This window comes from Phaethon aethereus (assembly GCF_964289735.1).
Source record: "Phaethon aethereus genome assembly, chromosome: 5".
Taxonomy (NCBI): Eukaryota; Metazoa; Chordata; class Aves; order Phaethontiformes; family Phaethontidae; genus Phaethon; species Phaethon aethereus.
In genome coordinates this window covers 71407678-71423971 of record NC_138579.1, presented here as the reverse complement: position 1 = coordinate 71423971, position 16294 = coordinate 71407678, and the positions used below count along the sequence as shown (strand labels likewise).

Here is a 16294-nt window from a genome sequence, read left to right as displayed (position 1 = left end):
GACACACAAGACAACTTTTCAGTCACTACTTCTCTCCCCACCCCAAGAATATCTTATGTCAATGCAAATAGCTCTCACTAGCACAGGAAACTACAACACTTATCAAAAGTTGCATAAGGGGATGAAATAAATTAACCCACACTGACAGGATGCCAGTGCTAACACAGACTTAATATTGCCCAACGTTTCATGTAAACCGCAACAAAATGCTGGCTTTGAATACCAGGTTAATAGTCGTCACAACTTCAGTCTCCCATGGACCTGACAAAGACCACCAAAAGAATGTACCACAGAATCAACACCATAACATCAACAGATGCGATTTTCTGTGCTATTTCCTAGATTTCAGTGACAATCTTCATCTACATGCATCCTTTCATCAATAACTACAGAAAGCATACTTACAGGAGAGCTATAAGCAATCTGACAGCATTTATCACATTACTTTAGTCTCCCCTTGCTAAATGTCAGTGGGCAATGTTGTAAGAGAAACCTAAGCAAGGATTAAGTGATTTGTAAAACTTACAATTAAGTTTTACAATTAGAAATAGAGAGATCTGCACAGAAGTGCTCAGCTTTTGCATTTCACAGAATCACAGGCCCTCAGGTCTGCAGGCACCTCTGGAGATCATGTAGTCCACCCCCCCTGCTCAAAGCTACAGCAGGTTGCTCAGGACATTGTCCATTCCAGGTCTGAGTATCTCCCAAGAGAAAACCCCACAGCCTCTCTGGACAACCTGTTCCATCTTCACTGCATTTTTCCCCTCTTATGCTTAAATAGAATTTCTTGTACTTCAGTTTGTGCCCACTGACTCTTGTTCCTTCACTAGACACAACTGAGAAGAGTCTGGCTCCCATCAGGTATTCATACACATTGATAATTCCCCTCTGATAAGCAACGTCCACTGCACTCCCCTTCTCCACCAAGGCAGCTGACTCATCGTAGGTGATTTAAACCACAAACTGACTCTTATTTTCTGACCTAAAACTAAGCCTTATGTAGGAAAAAGAAAGCTCTAGATTTAGCAAAATGCTAAATCACATAAATGCTATTGCATATTATTGGGCTATTGCTCACAAGGCAGAGCAGAGTTCGAATTATGGGGGAAGGGAAGAAGAACAATCTTTTCAGAAGTATCAGTTTGCTCAAAGACAATGTTCAAGCAGAGCAAGAGACAGCATGATGAGAAAACTTAACCAACAGATTTTTTTCCCAGTAAATTTCTGTTTGCTTAAATCGATAAAAAAGCACTATTTTGAAGACACCATTAAATGTGAAGGTATAACAAACAGCAGCCAGAGAAGTTGCCCAGGATGACACTGTACTTGTACACAGAAGCTGATTTGCTGAAACGAACTTTATTAACTTCTTGTTTTATTTTTCCAGAGTAATTCCTCTCTCCAAAGATGTAGCCGGCTTACGTTAGCACCAGTCAAAAGGGTAGCCTGGGAGGCCTGGCTCTCGGGGCCTGCGGATGGGAGGCCACCGAGCCCCGACGCTGCCTTCAGACGGGCATCCCCACACTGGCTCCCCAGCCAGCAGCCCGAGCGCGTCGCGCAGAACTGCTGCACTGGGTCAGACAAACACCGGATCCACCGGATCAGTTCAGCATCACAGAGAAGTGGCATGAAAGATGGCCACGCGTACAGGTGTCTACAGAAGAGCGAAAGAGCATGGCTATATAAAGCCCTGTTTAGTCTGCTAGAAGTCTGCTATTAGGAGGTCTATTAATCTGGAATTCACACCCCAATCAACACGCTCAGCAGTCATTCTCTAATCCTTCTTTGAATTTATTTACCTGTCTTTGACCTACAAGCATATGGCAGTGAGCTGAAATGCTTTGTTATTCTGTTGATGGAAAAGCATCTCCTTTTAGTCCTACGTTTGATAATTAAGGACCTCCCATTTCCACCCTGTGCACATAAAGAATCGTTCCATACATTCTTTTCAGTTCGTTCATGATCTTATAGATGCCCATCCAAGCCCTCCTCAGTCGTCCCCCTCTTTAAGGGTAGCAATCTACTTAGTCTCTCTTTACGGGTCCTTTCTGCTGTCACGGCGTTTCCCTCACGATCCCCTGCGGTGTTTGCTTTACCGCCCTGGCAGGGCTGACAGTCTGGGTGCGCTGTCCAGAGCAACCTCCAAACGCTGAATTAATTACACCTCATTATACCTTCGACCGCTCTTTTCCCAAGAGTGAACTCCCTCGCGCCGCCCAAGCCTGCATTTATCGGTCAGTTTATCCGGAGATTCCCCTCAGGCTTCCAGGCCCGCCCCGACCCCAGCCACCCCGGGTGAAATCTCCTCAGGCCCGGGCTGGCCGCCGCCCAGCCCTCTTCCCACCTCGCCCCTCGAGGCGCCAGGCGCGGAGGCCTGTCCTCCCAGCAGGACCGACCTTCTCCTCCCGCCCTTTGTCTGTCCTCCCCTCACCGGTCGTTACCACGCAGGATCCGCCCCAGCGACAGGCAACGGCCGTCGCCTCAGGCGCTCCCGCGCTCCCGCGGCCCGGCCTCTTCTCGCCCTCTCCCCGCCGGGACCCGCCCGCGGCCGCTCTCACCTCCTGCTCCGGACACAACCCTCACGCCTGCCGCCGGCGGGGCGCTTCCCGCTCCTCTCCGCCGCTGCTCGCCGGCCCCCCGGCTCCCATAAGGGCTGGGCGGCCGCCGCCGCTTCGCTATTCAAATCTAACCGCCGCCCTGACGCGCCTGCGCCCCGCGCCAAATCGCCGTCGTGACGACAGCAGAGCGGCGCTCTACGGCGGTCGCCGTACAACGTGGCGCCCCCCAGCGCTCCGTACAACATGGCGACCTCCATGGAAGCAGCCCGCTGCCTGCGGTGTCAGTATTTCCCCTCGCCAGCACGCCCCACGGCCGCAGCGATGAAGCTGGCGCGGCAGCAGCCGGCCCGCGCAGGGTTGCTCAGTCCCGGCGCCGTCGCCTCGCTCTGCATTGTGCCGACGATCGGCCGAGCTGCCAGCACCATTTCACAGAAGGAGAAGCGGGCGGGAGAGGATGGCAGGAGCTCTCGGCATCCTTTCTTATAGGCTAGGCGAGAAAAATGACTGTCACGACGAGGTGGCCGAGTGGTTAAGGCGATGGACTGCTAATCCATTGTGCTCTGCACGCGTGGGTTCGAATCCCATCCTCGTCGAAAAAAGAAACTTTTTCACTCCCTCCCGCTTTTTTTTTTTCCTTCTTCTTCCCCTCACTCTCGGGGGACCGAGGCGGCCGCTGCCCCCGGGGAGCTCCCGCCCGCCCTCCCGCGGCAGCCCGGAGGCGGTGTTCCGTGCCGCGGGGAAGGGCGTGAGGGGAGGCAGGGGCTGCGGGCGGGCCGCTCCTCGGGGGTAGGCTCCACGCAGGGCCTGCGTCCCACAGGGACACCCCTCAGGCTGCCGCCTTCCCGGCCTGATACTTTGGCCGTTATGGAAAGAGGGAGAAGCAAAGCTGCCGCCCAGGGCAGACGCCGTGGCGGTGCTGGGACGGCGTCCGCAGGACCCGCAGCCCCAGGTGCCTGGATCCCAGTGGGGCTGGGGGTAAATATTTGCAAGATGAGGGATTGAGGCAGCTCCAGCCAAACTGAGCCTGGCGCTCATTGAAAATTACGTCAAGGTTCGCTTTAGAAAAATAATTATTGCAGGCGGCCTCACTTTTCACGAAGCTATGACGATTTAAAAAGCATTAAGTGATTGTATTGAAGGGATAGAGGAAAGCTTTTCCTCTCTGCCTAATCCACCACTGGTTAGCTTTTAGAAAGCCTGGAAGTCGAAGTTCATGGAACACAGAGCTCCCCCGAGACCGCGCTGCTTCCCCGCTTAAAGGTGGGAAGGGGCCTCGCCCACGTCATTTGCTGTTAACAGCTCTGCGAGCCCTTCAGGTGTACGCTGCAGCGGTTTTAACGGCACTTAAAGCCTTGTGGAAATTAGATGATACTAAATCCTGCGCAGAGAGTAGCCAGATCATGACTCTCTAGCCGCACAAATGGGACTTGTAATGGACTAGTTAAAACGCAGCCGGAAAAAACGTGAAGACAGGCATCTTGGTGATGTTTTTAGGGGTTAACGCTGAGTCAATCCACCGCGAGAAGTGGGTAAGGCACAGCAAGGTTCCCACTGGGATTTGCCAAAAGCTGCCCATCCTCCTATTCCTTTGCTGTAGCATAAAAAGATGTATTGAAATACATCTGTACTAGAGAAAGGACTTCTTCAGGACCTACACTTTCTACACATCCTTTATGCCCACAGTCCCCCCACAACCAGGACACGGTATTTACCTCAGACCTAATCTTAGATGAGAATTTAGCACAAGACATCTCTAATAGTAACACTTTCCCTACTGCAAACCAGCAAATGCTGACTTCTTGTGTGTGTGTCTACAGCACACAGCTCTGAACTGAAAGAAAATGAAGTATCATGCAATCGGTGGTAGGCTCCTTGTGAAATCAACTTCAAATTTTCATTGTTCAAAGTGTCTTGAAAACAGAAGCCCCAGGGTTTCTTGACTAGCAAGGTATAATAATTAAAAGATGCTAACTGCAGTCATCATGCATAGCAAGAAGGAAAACTACAGCATTGAGCTCGTTCCTCATCCCGCCCTTCAGCCATCCAGTCTCCATCTACTGGCACAAGTCAGTAAAACACGTTTCAGGTGCTTATTTCTTGAGCAGAAAAAACCCCACCAAACCCCAAAAAAGCCCCAGACAAACCCCCCAGCCCCTGGGACAGCTCAAAGTCTAATTTAAAATTGTTACCCCTAATCTACTACCTTTCCCTTGTGTCTAAAGATAGACACCCTTATTTATAGACCGAAGGTGCCCAAGTTTCGTTTAACAGTTACATGAAATATGTATTTCAGTGCATGAAAATCTGGATGACACTCATTTTTAGTGTCACCTCTCAAACACAGGGGACCTTTTATCTCCCATGTTTAACAACGTGCCTGTAGCTAAGTATTAGACCTGGCCTTAATACATGATGGCAGGAAAAAAAAAAAACCCACCACCATATCTGTGGTTAAATCAGAATCATGAGAGACCCTTGGCAGGATGTGGAAGAGCAAAGCTCAAGCCTGAGTAAGCTTTTATGGAAACATTCAACACATCAGGCGGATGATCCAGAAGAAAAAGTCACTTGTCTACTTTGAGCAATTGGAAGAAGCAAGCACTGGTTTATTCTGGTTTATGCAAGTCCTGATCGTGGTAACATCATCAAGTGATTCCAGGAGCCTCCCTTCCTCCTTGGCAAGTCATTCCTGCGGGCCTGGCAACCCTTAGGTCCCCAGCATCCCACTCATGGACACCTGTGAAGCAGGGAGTTCTCCAGTAGCCGGTGTGAAATGGGCAAACTGGTAATAAAAGACTTGCATGAAAACCACATCTTGGGGGGCTGAGAAACAGCTAGAGCTCCCTAGAGCACAGCACGACAAGGAGAGATCACCTGAGGCAGGACCACGCTGCAGCAAGGCTGTTGCCACAGATAGTGAATAGTATCAGGTCCTCTGGATTCCTTTCTTCACCTTTGAAAAAGGCTTTTTTAGTATTTTAGAAATGTAGAACGCTGTGCATGTGCCCTGTGTAGGAATGGGTGTGGAGAGAGGTGGATATGGAGTGACAGGGCTAGAAACCACTGTCTGCAAACAGTCCTGAAACGGCACAGGTCTTCCCAGATAAAGGTTTTGATTGTCTGCAGCAGTCACTGGAGCTGGTTGTTACCACTGGTGACACATATGGAAAAGGGGAAAAAAAAAAAAGATAAAAAAGAAACCAAGACAGCAGAATTATTAGAATAACCCTCGCAGAGGCCAGGAAACGACCATATAAACACTGAAGAAGATGAACTATAGTGATATTTATCATCCTGGAAACATATTAATATAAAAAGTATTAAGTCTTCTGGTTCATAAAACAGTTTTTTTCTTTAAAGTTGATTGTCACACTGAAATGATATTAAAAACAATTCCACACCAATCGGAAACAACCTGCCTATAGTACAGTATAAAAAAAAAATTAGAAGTTGGCAGACTGACCTCTAGCTTGGATTTCTGCTCAAGTATGAAGATGTTTTTAATGAGGCATAAGGGATAGAGATCAACAGGTTCTCAGAAGAGAAGCCAGATGTTATTGAGATGGCAGAAGATACATCACAGGGGAGGTAGCAGAACGGAACAGCAAAATCTACTAAATCAGTCTTCTTAGAAGTCTCATAAAGACAAAATTTGGGGACTAGTACCTCCAAAAGTAGGTCAAATATAAAGAGATCAGTCCCTAGAGTTACTAATTTTAAATTAAGTCATTGTTTGAATGAATACTGAAAGAGCAATTTCAAAGCAAAGCCTACCTTACTGCAAACAGTAAGCAGAAAATGGATCAGCTTCACAGTCCTCGGATTTTACCTCACGGTGTTTCCAGTGCTAACATTTGAGCTTTAAAATCAGTCTGACAATAAAATACAGTAAAAATAGTTTTGTGTATGACATAACATCCAGCATACTGAACAACACTCCACCAGCTCTTATTGTAAGATACAAGAACACAGCAGGCCAGCAGAAAAATCAGTTGCTGACTTTTAAGTGCATGCACTTAATTATCTGTGTGGGTAATCAACAGCAGACTCAGAATAGGTTGAGGTGAAAGGCAAAGCTGCCCGTGCCAAGCGATGTTTGTTGCCCTGAAGTGCTAGTTCACTAAAAGGCGACATAGGTCTAGTGTTGTAGCCCTGTATTCCTGCTCATCTTTTACAGTGCCCGTCAGCAGTCAGGACAGTCCTCCAGCCCCAACAATCCTTCCCACCCCATCTCAAGGCACGAGCAGTTTGTCCACCTCAACCACATTGAAAAGTGTACATCTTAGGTTTTTCCTGGCCAGCAACATCCATAGGTGTCAGATGTCCTTGGTCATTCCTCCCAGTCCTCCATTGCCCACTCAGGCATCTTGGAGCAATACTCAAACTCTGTTCCCTTATAGCGCAAGGCATGTAGGTACATCACCAGCTCCTTGGGGGACGGGTCCCGCCTTGTAATTTTACACTCCATGCATAAAGGGTCCTTCTCTTCTGAACTCTTTTCTCCTGTTTGCCCATCCTGTTTCTCACATGAACAGAGTTCTTTATTTTTTTCAAGCATTTCCAGGTTGGTATCAGAGTTCAGTGGACAAGCTGTTATGTCATTTTTCTCAGAATCCTTAGTGTCCTCAGCAGGGCAGGAGTTCTCATTTATAGGATCAGCCTGTGCAGACTTTGTGCAGTCACTTGAACTACCACAGTCTTTATCTTCAGCACTGGAGTTCAAGTCCTCCTCCGAAATACCCAAGATATCCAGGCTCTGTTTGGAACGATGCTCCTCTACCAGCGCCTTAAGGAGTTCTTCATCTGTTTTATCTATCTTGCCACCTTTTCCCCTATCAGGGCCCCAAGCTTCCATATTATAGATGGGGTCATTGACAATAGGATGCCCCAAATACTGCAAATGGACACGGATCTGGTGCGTGCGGCCAGTACGTGGAAGACACTTGACTACGCTGGTCTTGCCGTTGTAACTGAGTCTGTGGAAGATGGTTTTGCAGAATTTCCCTTTGGGGTCCACACGGCACACTCCCACTTTGTAAGAAACAACCAGGATGGGCTCTTCACAGACCACTTCGTGTTCTGGAAACTCCCCCACCACACGGCAGACATACTCCTTTTCCAGCTATGGGGAGACACAAGAGTAACCCTCAGAAAACAGAACAGAAAACTGTCTCTGTCCTGATTACACCTGAGTCTCACCCTAGCTACTCCTCTCTCTCTTCAATGCAATACATTTGTAGGCAACAAACTGCCCAAATTTTATTACAACTGAACAAGAAAAGGGAAAAAAAACCCCAACCCAGCTATTTAAAGCCACATTTCTCCCATGCTTTCTCCAACAAGTTGGGAAATCAAGAATGCAAGGGCCTGGCCTATTTTCCTCATATTACATTCAAGAGCCATCTCTCGGTGACCTTTGGTTTACGGACTTGAAGCAAATCCTGAAGCTAGTATCTTACAGCTACAGTTCTGTTTGGGTCAAGAGCCACTGGAAAAGTGAGAAAAAACTTCTACAACTTTTGAAACTGAGAAAGTATTAGATGACTGACATGATTCTACTTGCAAATAAAATTGCTAACTAGTTTGCACAATCCCAGTCAGCTTGCACAGTCCCTTAGGGAAGGGGATCCCTTTCAATCTAGTATCGCCAAAATCAATTACAATTTTTACTCAGTCTTTGCCTCTTGATGCTTGAAGCTTTCATGCTTAATACAATAAGAACAATAAGGTGACCACAAGCTGTTCTGGGAACTTGTGCTCGTTTAAGACCAAAAATTTAGCTGACTTTGGATCTAACTTGTTTCAAGAATACTACCATGCAAGAGACTCCAAAAAATACTGCAGCCCTTAGCTCTCACCTGTCTCTCCCGAACCTGCTCATCGATCCTCTTGGATACCTCTATGGTCTTGGCAAACATAAGTACTCCTGAGGTCATGCGATCGAGTCGGTGAATGGTATGCAACTCCTTCAGATCATGCTCTTTGCCTAGGATGAAGATGACTGTGTTGTGACGAAACCTGCCGCAGGGATGTACTGGCAAAGAGGAGGGTTTGTCCACAACCACCACCTCATCGTTCTCCACCAAGATCTGGATAGGCTGGGCAGTGACCGGCGGCTCATGGCGATGCACTGTATTCCTGAGGAAATCATTATTCTGCAAGAAACAGACAATTAGTATGAAAAGCCTGCAAAACCACCCCATCTCACCACACGCAATGGGGGCTTGATATTGCAGGGCGGAAAAATGAAAGCCCCTTTGTCCTGAAACCCAGGATGGAGGACAACTCTGCTCATCAATGCTCAATGGCTCACTTGGGCCCCTCGCTACAAGGGCATTGAGTTTCTGGAGTGTGTCCAGAGAAGGACAACAAAGCTGGTGAGGGGTCTGGGGAACAAATCTGATGAGGAGCAGCTGAAAGAACTGGGGTTGTTTAGTTTGGAGAAGAGGAGGCTGAGGGGAGACCTCATCACTCCCTACAACTACCTGAAAGGGGGTTGGGGGGTTGTAGCGAAGTCAGCATTGGTCTCTTCTCCCAAGTAACTAGTGATAGAATGAGAGAAAATGGTTGCACCAGGGGAGGTTTAGATTGGATATTAGGAAAAATTTCTTTACTGAGAGAGTGGTCAAGCATCGGAACAGGCTGCCCAGGGAGGTGGTGCAGTCATCATCCCTGGAGGTGCTCAAAAAACACGTAGCTGTGGCAATTCGGGACATGGTTTAGTGGGCATGGGGGTGTGGGGTTGACGGTTGGACCTGATGATCTCAAAGGTCTTTTGCAACCTTAATAATTCTATGATTGATTCAAATTCGTAAGGTGTCTCAGGTGGTATCTGCATGCCTCACACGTTCACTGGGGGCTGTGCAAGGAGCTCTGGGGCACGATGTCTCCGTGTGGCTGGCCAGAAGAGCAGGATCTCTGACTCCACAGGGGTAAGAATTCCATGGGAGACCAGATTCCCTTTAAACACCGCAGACAGCACCACCGCGGGGTTACTGCACCACGCTGGTGACCACCAGGCTGATGCTTATCGCTCCAGCCCAGCTGTGCTCTCCCACGTCAGGTTACCGGCCTGCCACACCACTCCGACTGCCAGGACGCCTCCGGGAGCACCCAGTCGCGGCGGAACGGGGCCCGGGGCTGGGGGGGGTGCCCACCTTGAGCACGATGTCCAGATCGCGCACGGGCTCCTCGTTGAGGCGGAGGCGGCCGGCGCGGGCGGCGGCGCGGTAGTAGGCGAGGGGCTGGGCGCGGAACTCGGTGCTGAAGACGTGGAGGAGGCTGCGGCCCACCCAGCGGCCCTTGCAGTAGGTGCGGAAGTCGAAGTAGTAGGGCCGCACCTTGCGCAGCCCTCCCTCGAAGTAGTAGGAGGTCTCGGCGAAGTGTGCCGCTCCGAAGCTCACCCCCGTGCTCAGCTTCCGCGGCGGCGGCACGTAGCGCTCCCCGGCCGCCAGCCGCCGCTTCTTAGGCGCCGGCGCCGTTTCCCCCTTGTCCCCGGGGCCCGGCTCCGCCATGCCACCGCCGCCGCGGGTAAGGAGCGGGCGCAGCGGCCGGGCCCCACTCCGCGCCACTGAGCGCAGCCGCGCTGCCCACACGGCCCCGGCGCGGCGCCTGCCGGGCGGCGCATGGCGTGACGCCGCGCGGCTCGGCCAACGGCCGCCAGGCCACGCCCCCCCGCGCAGGCGCAGCGGTCGCCTCTCCTCTTCCCGCCTCCTCCCCCCCTCCCCCCCGCAATCGCCTCAGGCGAGGGCTCGGCGCGGGAAGGAGGCGGCGGCAGCGCCGAGCGGGCAGGCCCTTAGGCACCGCGACCGCACCGGCACGACGGGGCAGCCTCGCCCTTATAACCGCTCCAGAAGAGACCCTGAAGTCCCACGGCGGCCCACCCGCCGCTCTTAAATCTCCCAATTCAGCCAAGCGCCCGCCGCATCAGGGAAAAGCCGAGAGGCCGGGATTTTTTTAAACCCCAAAACTCCGTGTTGCCACGAGAGAAATTCAATTAGTTGATGCAAGACAGGAACAGAACATGCTGTCATAATTAAACTTTGACAAATCAGGGTAGACTGCTGCTCTGAAACAGTAATTGCATCTTACTTTCTTCAAGCATTATGTAGAGTAGTCAATATTAAGGAGTATTTTTAGTGCAGGTTTAAGTATTCCTGTTGGCTTTTGGAATTCTCTGTGACTAGAGGTTATCTACAGCTTATCAGAGAGGACAGCTGGGCTCATCTGGACCCACTCACTGTCTGAACCACGCACGGCCTCCGAGAGCCTCCCCTGGCTCTGCCGCTGGAGAAACACCCTCTTCTCCATCCCTCTGTAACCAGCTCTGCAAAAAGCAGAACGGGCCTTCGCAAGCACATCCACTGATAAAGCCTCCCTTCAAAAAGCAAAACATACAGACCAGCTACAGTCATAAGTCCCATTCATGAGCTTTCTGAGGTGACCTTAGAGATATCCATCCATCAGAATTCATCCCTGAGGCAAAGGAAAAACCAACAGTTACTATTCGTGGCCTTCAGTTCAGCAACAGAATCAACATGGCTACAGTGTTTATGAAAGTGCACAGGCTCCAAAACAAGAAAAAAGAAAAGCTCGAGTCCTCAGTCTGCAAGGCCTATCTAACAGAAAGCACACCCTGCTCTCCTGCTGTGCCTTACCACAGCCAAGCCTCTTTCTTCTCTTTTACAAACAGCACTTGCTAGGAATCCAGGACTCTGTCAGTAAAGCCAGCAGTCAGGGCGAGCAAGCTCACAGGGACAGCTGTGAGGAAGAAACGTTCCTCAAGGGAGGGCAAATTTTTACCGAGGCCACTGCTTTTCCTTATCTGTCAGAGGAACGTAGATCACGCCCATCAGTTGCGTTTCAATGATCTGCCCGTCGCTGGTTTTGTCGTACTGCATCAGAACTTGGTTTGCACCTTCGGGACCAACAGGCAGTATTAACCGACCTCCTGGCTTCAATTCATTCAGCAGCTGGCAAGCAGAGAAAATTGGCATCAGCAGAGCCAAAAAGAGACAACAGAAATAAGCCATGCTGTGAAGGTCATGACACCTTCAAAAGCAGTCTTGCCAGCTCAATATAAAACAGGCAGAAAAAGAAGAGCCCAGTGGTTCTGTAATTATTATTTTTTTCACAGATGCAGGCAGCCCACAGCAACAGACATCCAGCATGATAACTCTTACCTCCTTTGGTACAGTTGCTGCTGCTGCTCCAACATGAATGGCATCATAAGGAGCCTCTTCAGGGTATCCCTGCCTGCCATCTCCAACTACAGCAGGAAAAAGCATGCAGAAAAGACTTAAGTTCTGATAACTCCACACAAAAAATAATTCTTCCTAGAGACTTTCAGTTGAAATCTAGATGATGAAAACTTTTGTAACAGGATTGTGATGGGAATTTTAATTTTGTTGGTTTACTTTTTAAAAATGGGGAGAGATTTCTGGAACTGAGCCATGCTAGAAGGAACAGTCAAAGCCAGGAAGGCCTTTCAATAACGCAGTGACTCTGTGCAGACTCAAGATTCCAGACACAGAAAGAGCTGACTCAAGTTATCACCCCCAAAACCACAGCAGCGTGTGCAGATCCATTCAAATAAACTAAACCCCAGATGTGGCACGACCACACTCCTCTGAGGAGCATCTCCTACTGCATTAAGATAGTCACTGCACACTTGGGAGTAATGTGTACGATAAGACTGCCTGTAACATTAAATACTACTTGTTTACATGGTAGTGTGCAGGTCAGTATGGCACAGTGTTTACTTAGCTAGTGGTTTCCGGCAACACCATGGCAAGCATCAGCACAAACTGGAAGAGCTGCTTTGAGAAGCAGAGCTCTGAGGCAGCCAGAGCTAACGCATGTTCACAGGAGAGAACAAGCATCAGGACTCCAGAGAGCTCACCCACAAGCTTTACACGGCCAGAGCTCAGCAAAGCTGGATCGTCTTCTTGGACATTTCTGATGGATTCATGTACCAACTCTTTAATGTGCTCTACACCCACAGCTTTCCCTGTTGGACCCATCTAAAAAGAAAAACAGCAGACAAACACCTATATATCTCCTATATGATAAAGATGTATTTTAGAGGGCAAGTTACTGTGGGGATTGGAGAATTTCCAGGAAGAAACTTAAAAGCAGAGTTTCTGAACAGGAGGTGCAAATATGCTTTCTGGTTGGTTTTAAGGCTAAGTAGTCCCCAATTGTATTAGCTACTCGAGGGATACACAGACACTGCCTACAGGGATTCCTAGTAATTCTTAATTTCCAAAGAAATAATTATATTTGGTAGAATTAGCAGCATCTGTGGCAGGGCCAGTTCTTGACTAACTGACCTCCTGAGAAAAGTAACTTGACCAGCTTTCTAGCACTTCACAGAAAGTAATTTCAGGAGTTTAGAAAACAATAAAACAGACTGTGCCTACTTAAGAAACAAATGAAAAAGAACCTGCAATGGGCTTGCACAGTAGATGAACACACTCCTCTCGATCTGAACTGGATTAACATACAAAACATCTCATGGCAGATCCAGCATCCATTGAGATTCCAAAAATGATTGTATTTCTTTTTACTACAAGCTGGTCTGGGAAGAGCTCACCCCTTTCTCCCACCTCTTCTTCTCCCTGCAAAAAGCATATGCCAGCTATGGCAAGCTGCCTGTCCTGATGCATTTTACTAGCTAGAACTGGAGTCCTGTGAGCTCACCATCCTGGCAAAGCAAGCTGTAAGATATCCACTTCCAGATCCAACATCCAGCGCTTTTGCACCTTCCACAAGCTGATCCTTTAGCAATTCCAGTGCATGGGCATGCTGGGTGGACAAGAAGAACGAGAAGGTGTGAAACATCCCATTTTAGTTTCCTCTCCTAAAACTTTTTCTTGTCCTAAGCATTATCTTCTCTGATCTAAACACAGTACACCTGGGATTTTGTCTGACATGCAGAGTGAAATTCAAGTGTTTGATCTGGAAGATCTTTTTGCAGAACAGCATTTAGGAAGAGGTTCAATAATAAAATGTGAAGCAGCAGGAAAAAAGGTCTCGTGCAAAAAACAGACAACGTTAGCGGTTAGCCTCAGTTGCACAGAATTCCTGTCTAAGCAACTTAAAGCCTACAGGGCAAACTCTTCTTAAAAGGCAAAAAGCTTCACATATACAGTGCCTAAAGAAACAAGCATGATAATCATATCCAGGGGATCTGTTCCACCTTTCTACTTTATTATTTAGGAAAAAGAAAAAATAAAATAAAAAACAGAAAACAAAGAATTTCCTCCATTTCTGTTAAAAGTGGAAAGTTTCATCTTACCATATGCGGTGCGCTGATTGTGGCCTTGTATCCTAAAAGGAAACGAGTGACAAAAGTTATGTGATAAAGAAATTACAAATAAAATTACCAATGCGAACAGTTCTTTTTTCTCCCCCACTTTTCCCTAGAAATATGAGAACACTCTTTTGCCGCATTAAAGTGCTTCCCTGACTTAAAATCTCCTCCTGCAGGGTTACTAAGGAGCGCAAGATGGCTGCACAGTGCTGCAGTTCCCAAGCGTTCCAGTCCCCAGCTCATTCACCGAAACGCTCTGCAGCTCTCGCAGCCTGCGCCCGCTTCCACTCCCTAAGCAGGACTCAGAGCAATCAGCAGACATTTTGAACGCGGAAAAGCTGTATTGTTCTTTCCTCTGGACCCCATCCCACAGCTGAAACGTGGATGGAATTTCTCTGCCTGACCTACCATAAAACTCAGCCACTGCTCTGGGGGAAGGGCACCTAGCATGGAGAACCTGGACCTGCCAAGCCATCTCATGCCGTGACAAGCACAGTCAACGTACATACCGTAACAGTGGTGGTACTTTGCCTTAAGTTACTCACCGATAGATTGAGGAGAATCCATGTATGGAAAATATTTGATGTAGTGACCTCTGTCAGTAGCCAACAGCACGTCAAAGACTCGCTGGGATTTAATTATCCCCTTTTCTGGAAGAAGGAGGAAAACAGAGAAAGAAAGGACTTAAATCCTGAGTCCTGCAGCAAGAAGAGACTTGGAAGAGGGGAGTACAGTTCAGGGAGTTAGTGGAACTGGGAGGATTCAACCTGCAGAATCTGAGAATGGACAGAGAACAAAACCACGGATGGAAGTACATTCTTTTTAGTTTCTGCTACATCAAATGAAATCACGTTATAGTCCCAGCCATCAGCCCAGTCTCTCTCAGAGGATGGTGACTTACACCTACAATGTTTCTGGGGCTGCCAAACGTAATGAAAGATAAATAGAATCACACTTTCACTCCTGCAAGCGGATACTCCAGTTCAGGTTTCAGGAGCACTGGCACAGTGAGTAAGCTAAAGTTATGAGCGATAGCTGCAGAAACATTCAACATCCCTTCACACCCCCTCCTGCAGGGGAAAATCAAAGCTATTTTTAAACGCGTTCCAGAGTGCAGCGGTAGCACCAAGCGCTACTCCAGTCCCAGGGCATTTCACTGGAGGTGAAGCGCAGGCTGCCAAGAAGCTCAGCATCTACAGGCTCAGAGCAATGTCACTTTGTGCAGCGTTTTAGGTAGTGTCACGCACTTAGCACTCCAGAGGAGTGGAAGGAAGGCCCTGGATAGTCTTTCCTGCCACTTCTGGCATAACATCTTGTTTCCAATTATAAATAGAACAAGTTCAGACTGGGACAAATGCTGAACTTCAGGCAACAGTAACTCCATTTCAGAATGAACAGCACCACAACGTATCACTACGTAACACTAAACATCCTCACCCAGAAGCGCCAACAGATTCTATCGGCAGCTTTGGGATGTGCTCTGGACAGGAGCCTGCACCGGTACTCACTGTAGAGGTTGTTGACTAGCTCAGGGTGTGTCTTTCCGCTTGAAGTCCAGGCCATCGTCCTGGCGAAGAGCAGCCCCATGAGTGCAAGCACGGTGCAGGGCAGTGGGCAGCTCATCCCACGGAGACGGACGGCAGCCTGCTGAGAGAGGGAATTCAAAACCCGCCGTGTGACAGGCACCCCAAAACTGCATCCTTCCTCATTGTAATGCGATCCTGCACTTCCTATACTATTCAAAATACGACCGAGTTGGTACATGACATAGGACAGATGCTCAGCCTCAGGGAATCAACATCATTACCTTGATTATGGCAAGAGCTGTAAGAAATAGTTACCGGCCAGCTGCTGTTCTCCACATTAAAATGACAAATCACACTTAAAGCAGCTGCTTCACACTGAGCTCTCGAAAACCCCGTTACGGGCTGGGTGGTGGGGCAGGAACGAAGCCCGTTACCGCTAGGACCTCCCAGCAGGCGATGGCAGGCTGCCCGGTTAAGCCAGCGCTGCTGCCGTGCAGGCCCGGGAGACACCGGCTAAGGGCGAGCCGCCGGGAGGGGACAAGGCCTGCGCCCCGGCGGGGAGAAGGGCGGCACACCTCTTCGGAAAGGCCGCCGCAGAGCCGGAGCTGGCAAAGCCGCCGCCGCCGGCGGGAGCGCACCCCGGGCACCGGAGCCAGAAGACCTCCCCCCTCCCGGGGCAGACGGCTTCCTACCCGGCGCGGCCGGCACCCGGCGGCCGCCGCCTTGCTGGGGAAAGCGGGGCCGAGAGGGCACAGCCCCCGTCCCGGAGCAGGTCCCAGGCCACACCCTCCCCGCCAGGGGCCCACAGCCACAGCGGCCCCTCCGAGCCGGTACCGGCGCTCACGGCGCAGCCGCACTAGGCCCCCAGCGGCCCGTTGCCAGGTGTTAACGGCTCA

At 49.5% G+C, this 16294-nt stretch overlaps 2 protein-coding genes across 2 annotated transcripts; both read right to left on the bottom strand.

Moving 5' to 3' along the window:
* Window positions 1-6888: 6888 nt before the first annotated feature.
* On the bottom strand, window positions 6889-10127 carry RPUSD2 (RNA pseudouridine synthase domain containing 2; the record flags this gene model as incomplete). The annotated part of the gene is made up of 3 exons (XM_082000297.1): window positions 9716-10127; window positions 8417-8713; window positions 6889-7680 (listed from the first exon to the last, which is right to left on the bottom strand). Exons 1-3 carry the CDS (start codon window positions 10070-10072, stop codon window positions 6889-6891), a joined length of 1446 nt encoding a protein of 481 aa, XP_081856423.1. The 5' UTR covers window positions 10073-10127.
* A 1229-nt stretch (window positions 10128-11356) lies between these two features.
* On the bottom strand, window positions 11357-15495 carry LOC309405313 (protein-L-isoaspartate(D-aspartate) O-methyltransferase-like; the record flags this gene model as incomplete). Its single annotated transcript, XM_082000063.1, has 7 exons — window positions 11357-11530; window positions 11741-11826; window positions 12460-12580; window positions 13260-13364; window positions 13858-13889; window positions 14418-14522; window positions 15381-15495. The coding sequence occupies 7 exons, from the start codon at window positions 15493-15495 to the stop codon at window positions 11357-11359; spliced, it is 738 nt and encodes a 245-aa protein (XP_081856189.1).
* Window positions 15496-16294: the final 799 nt, after the last annotated feature.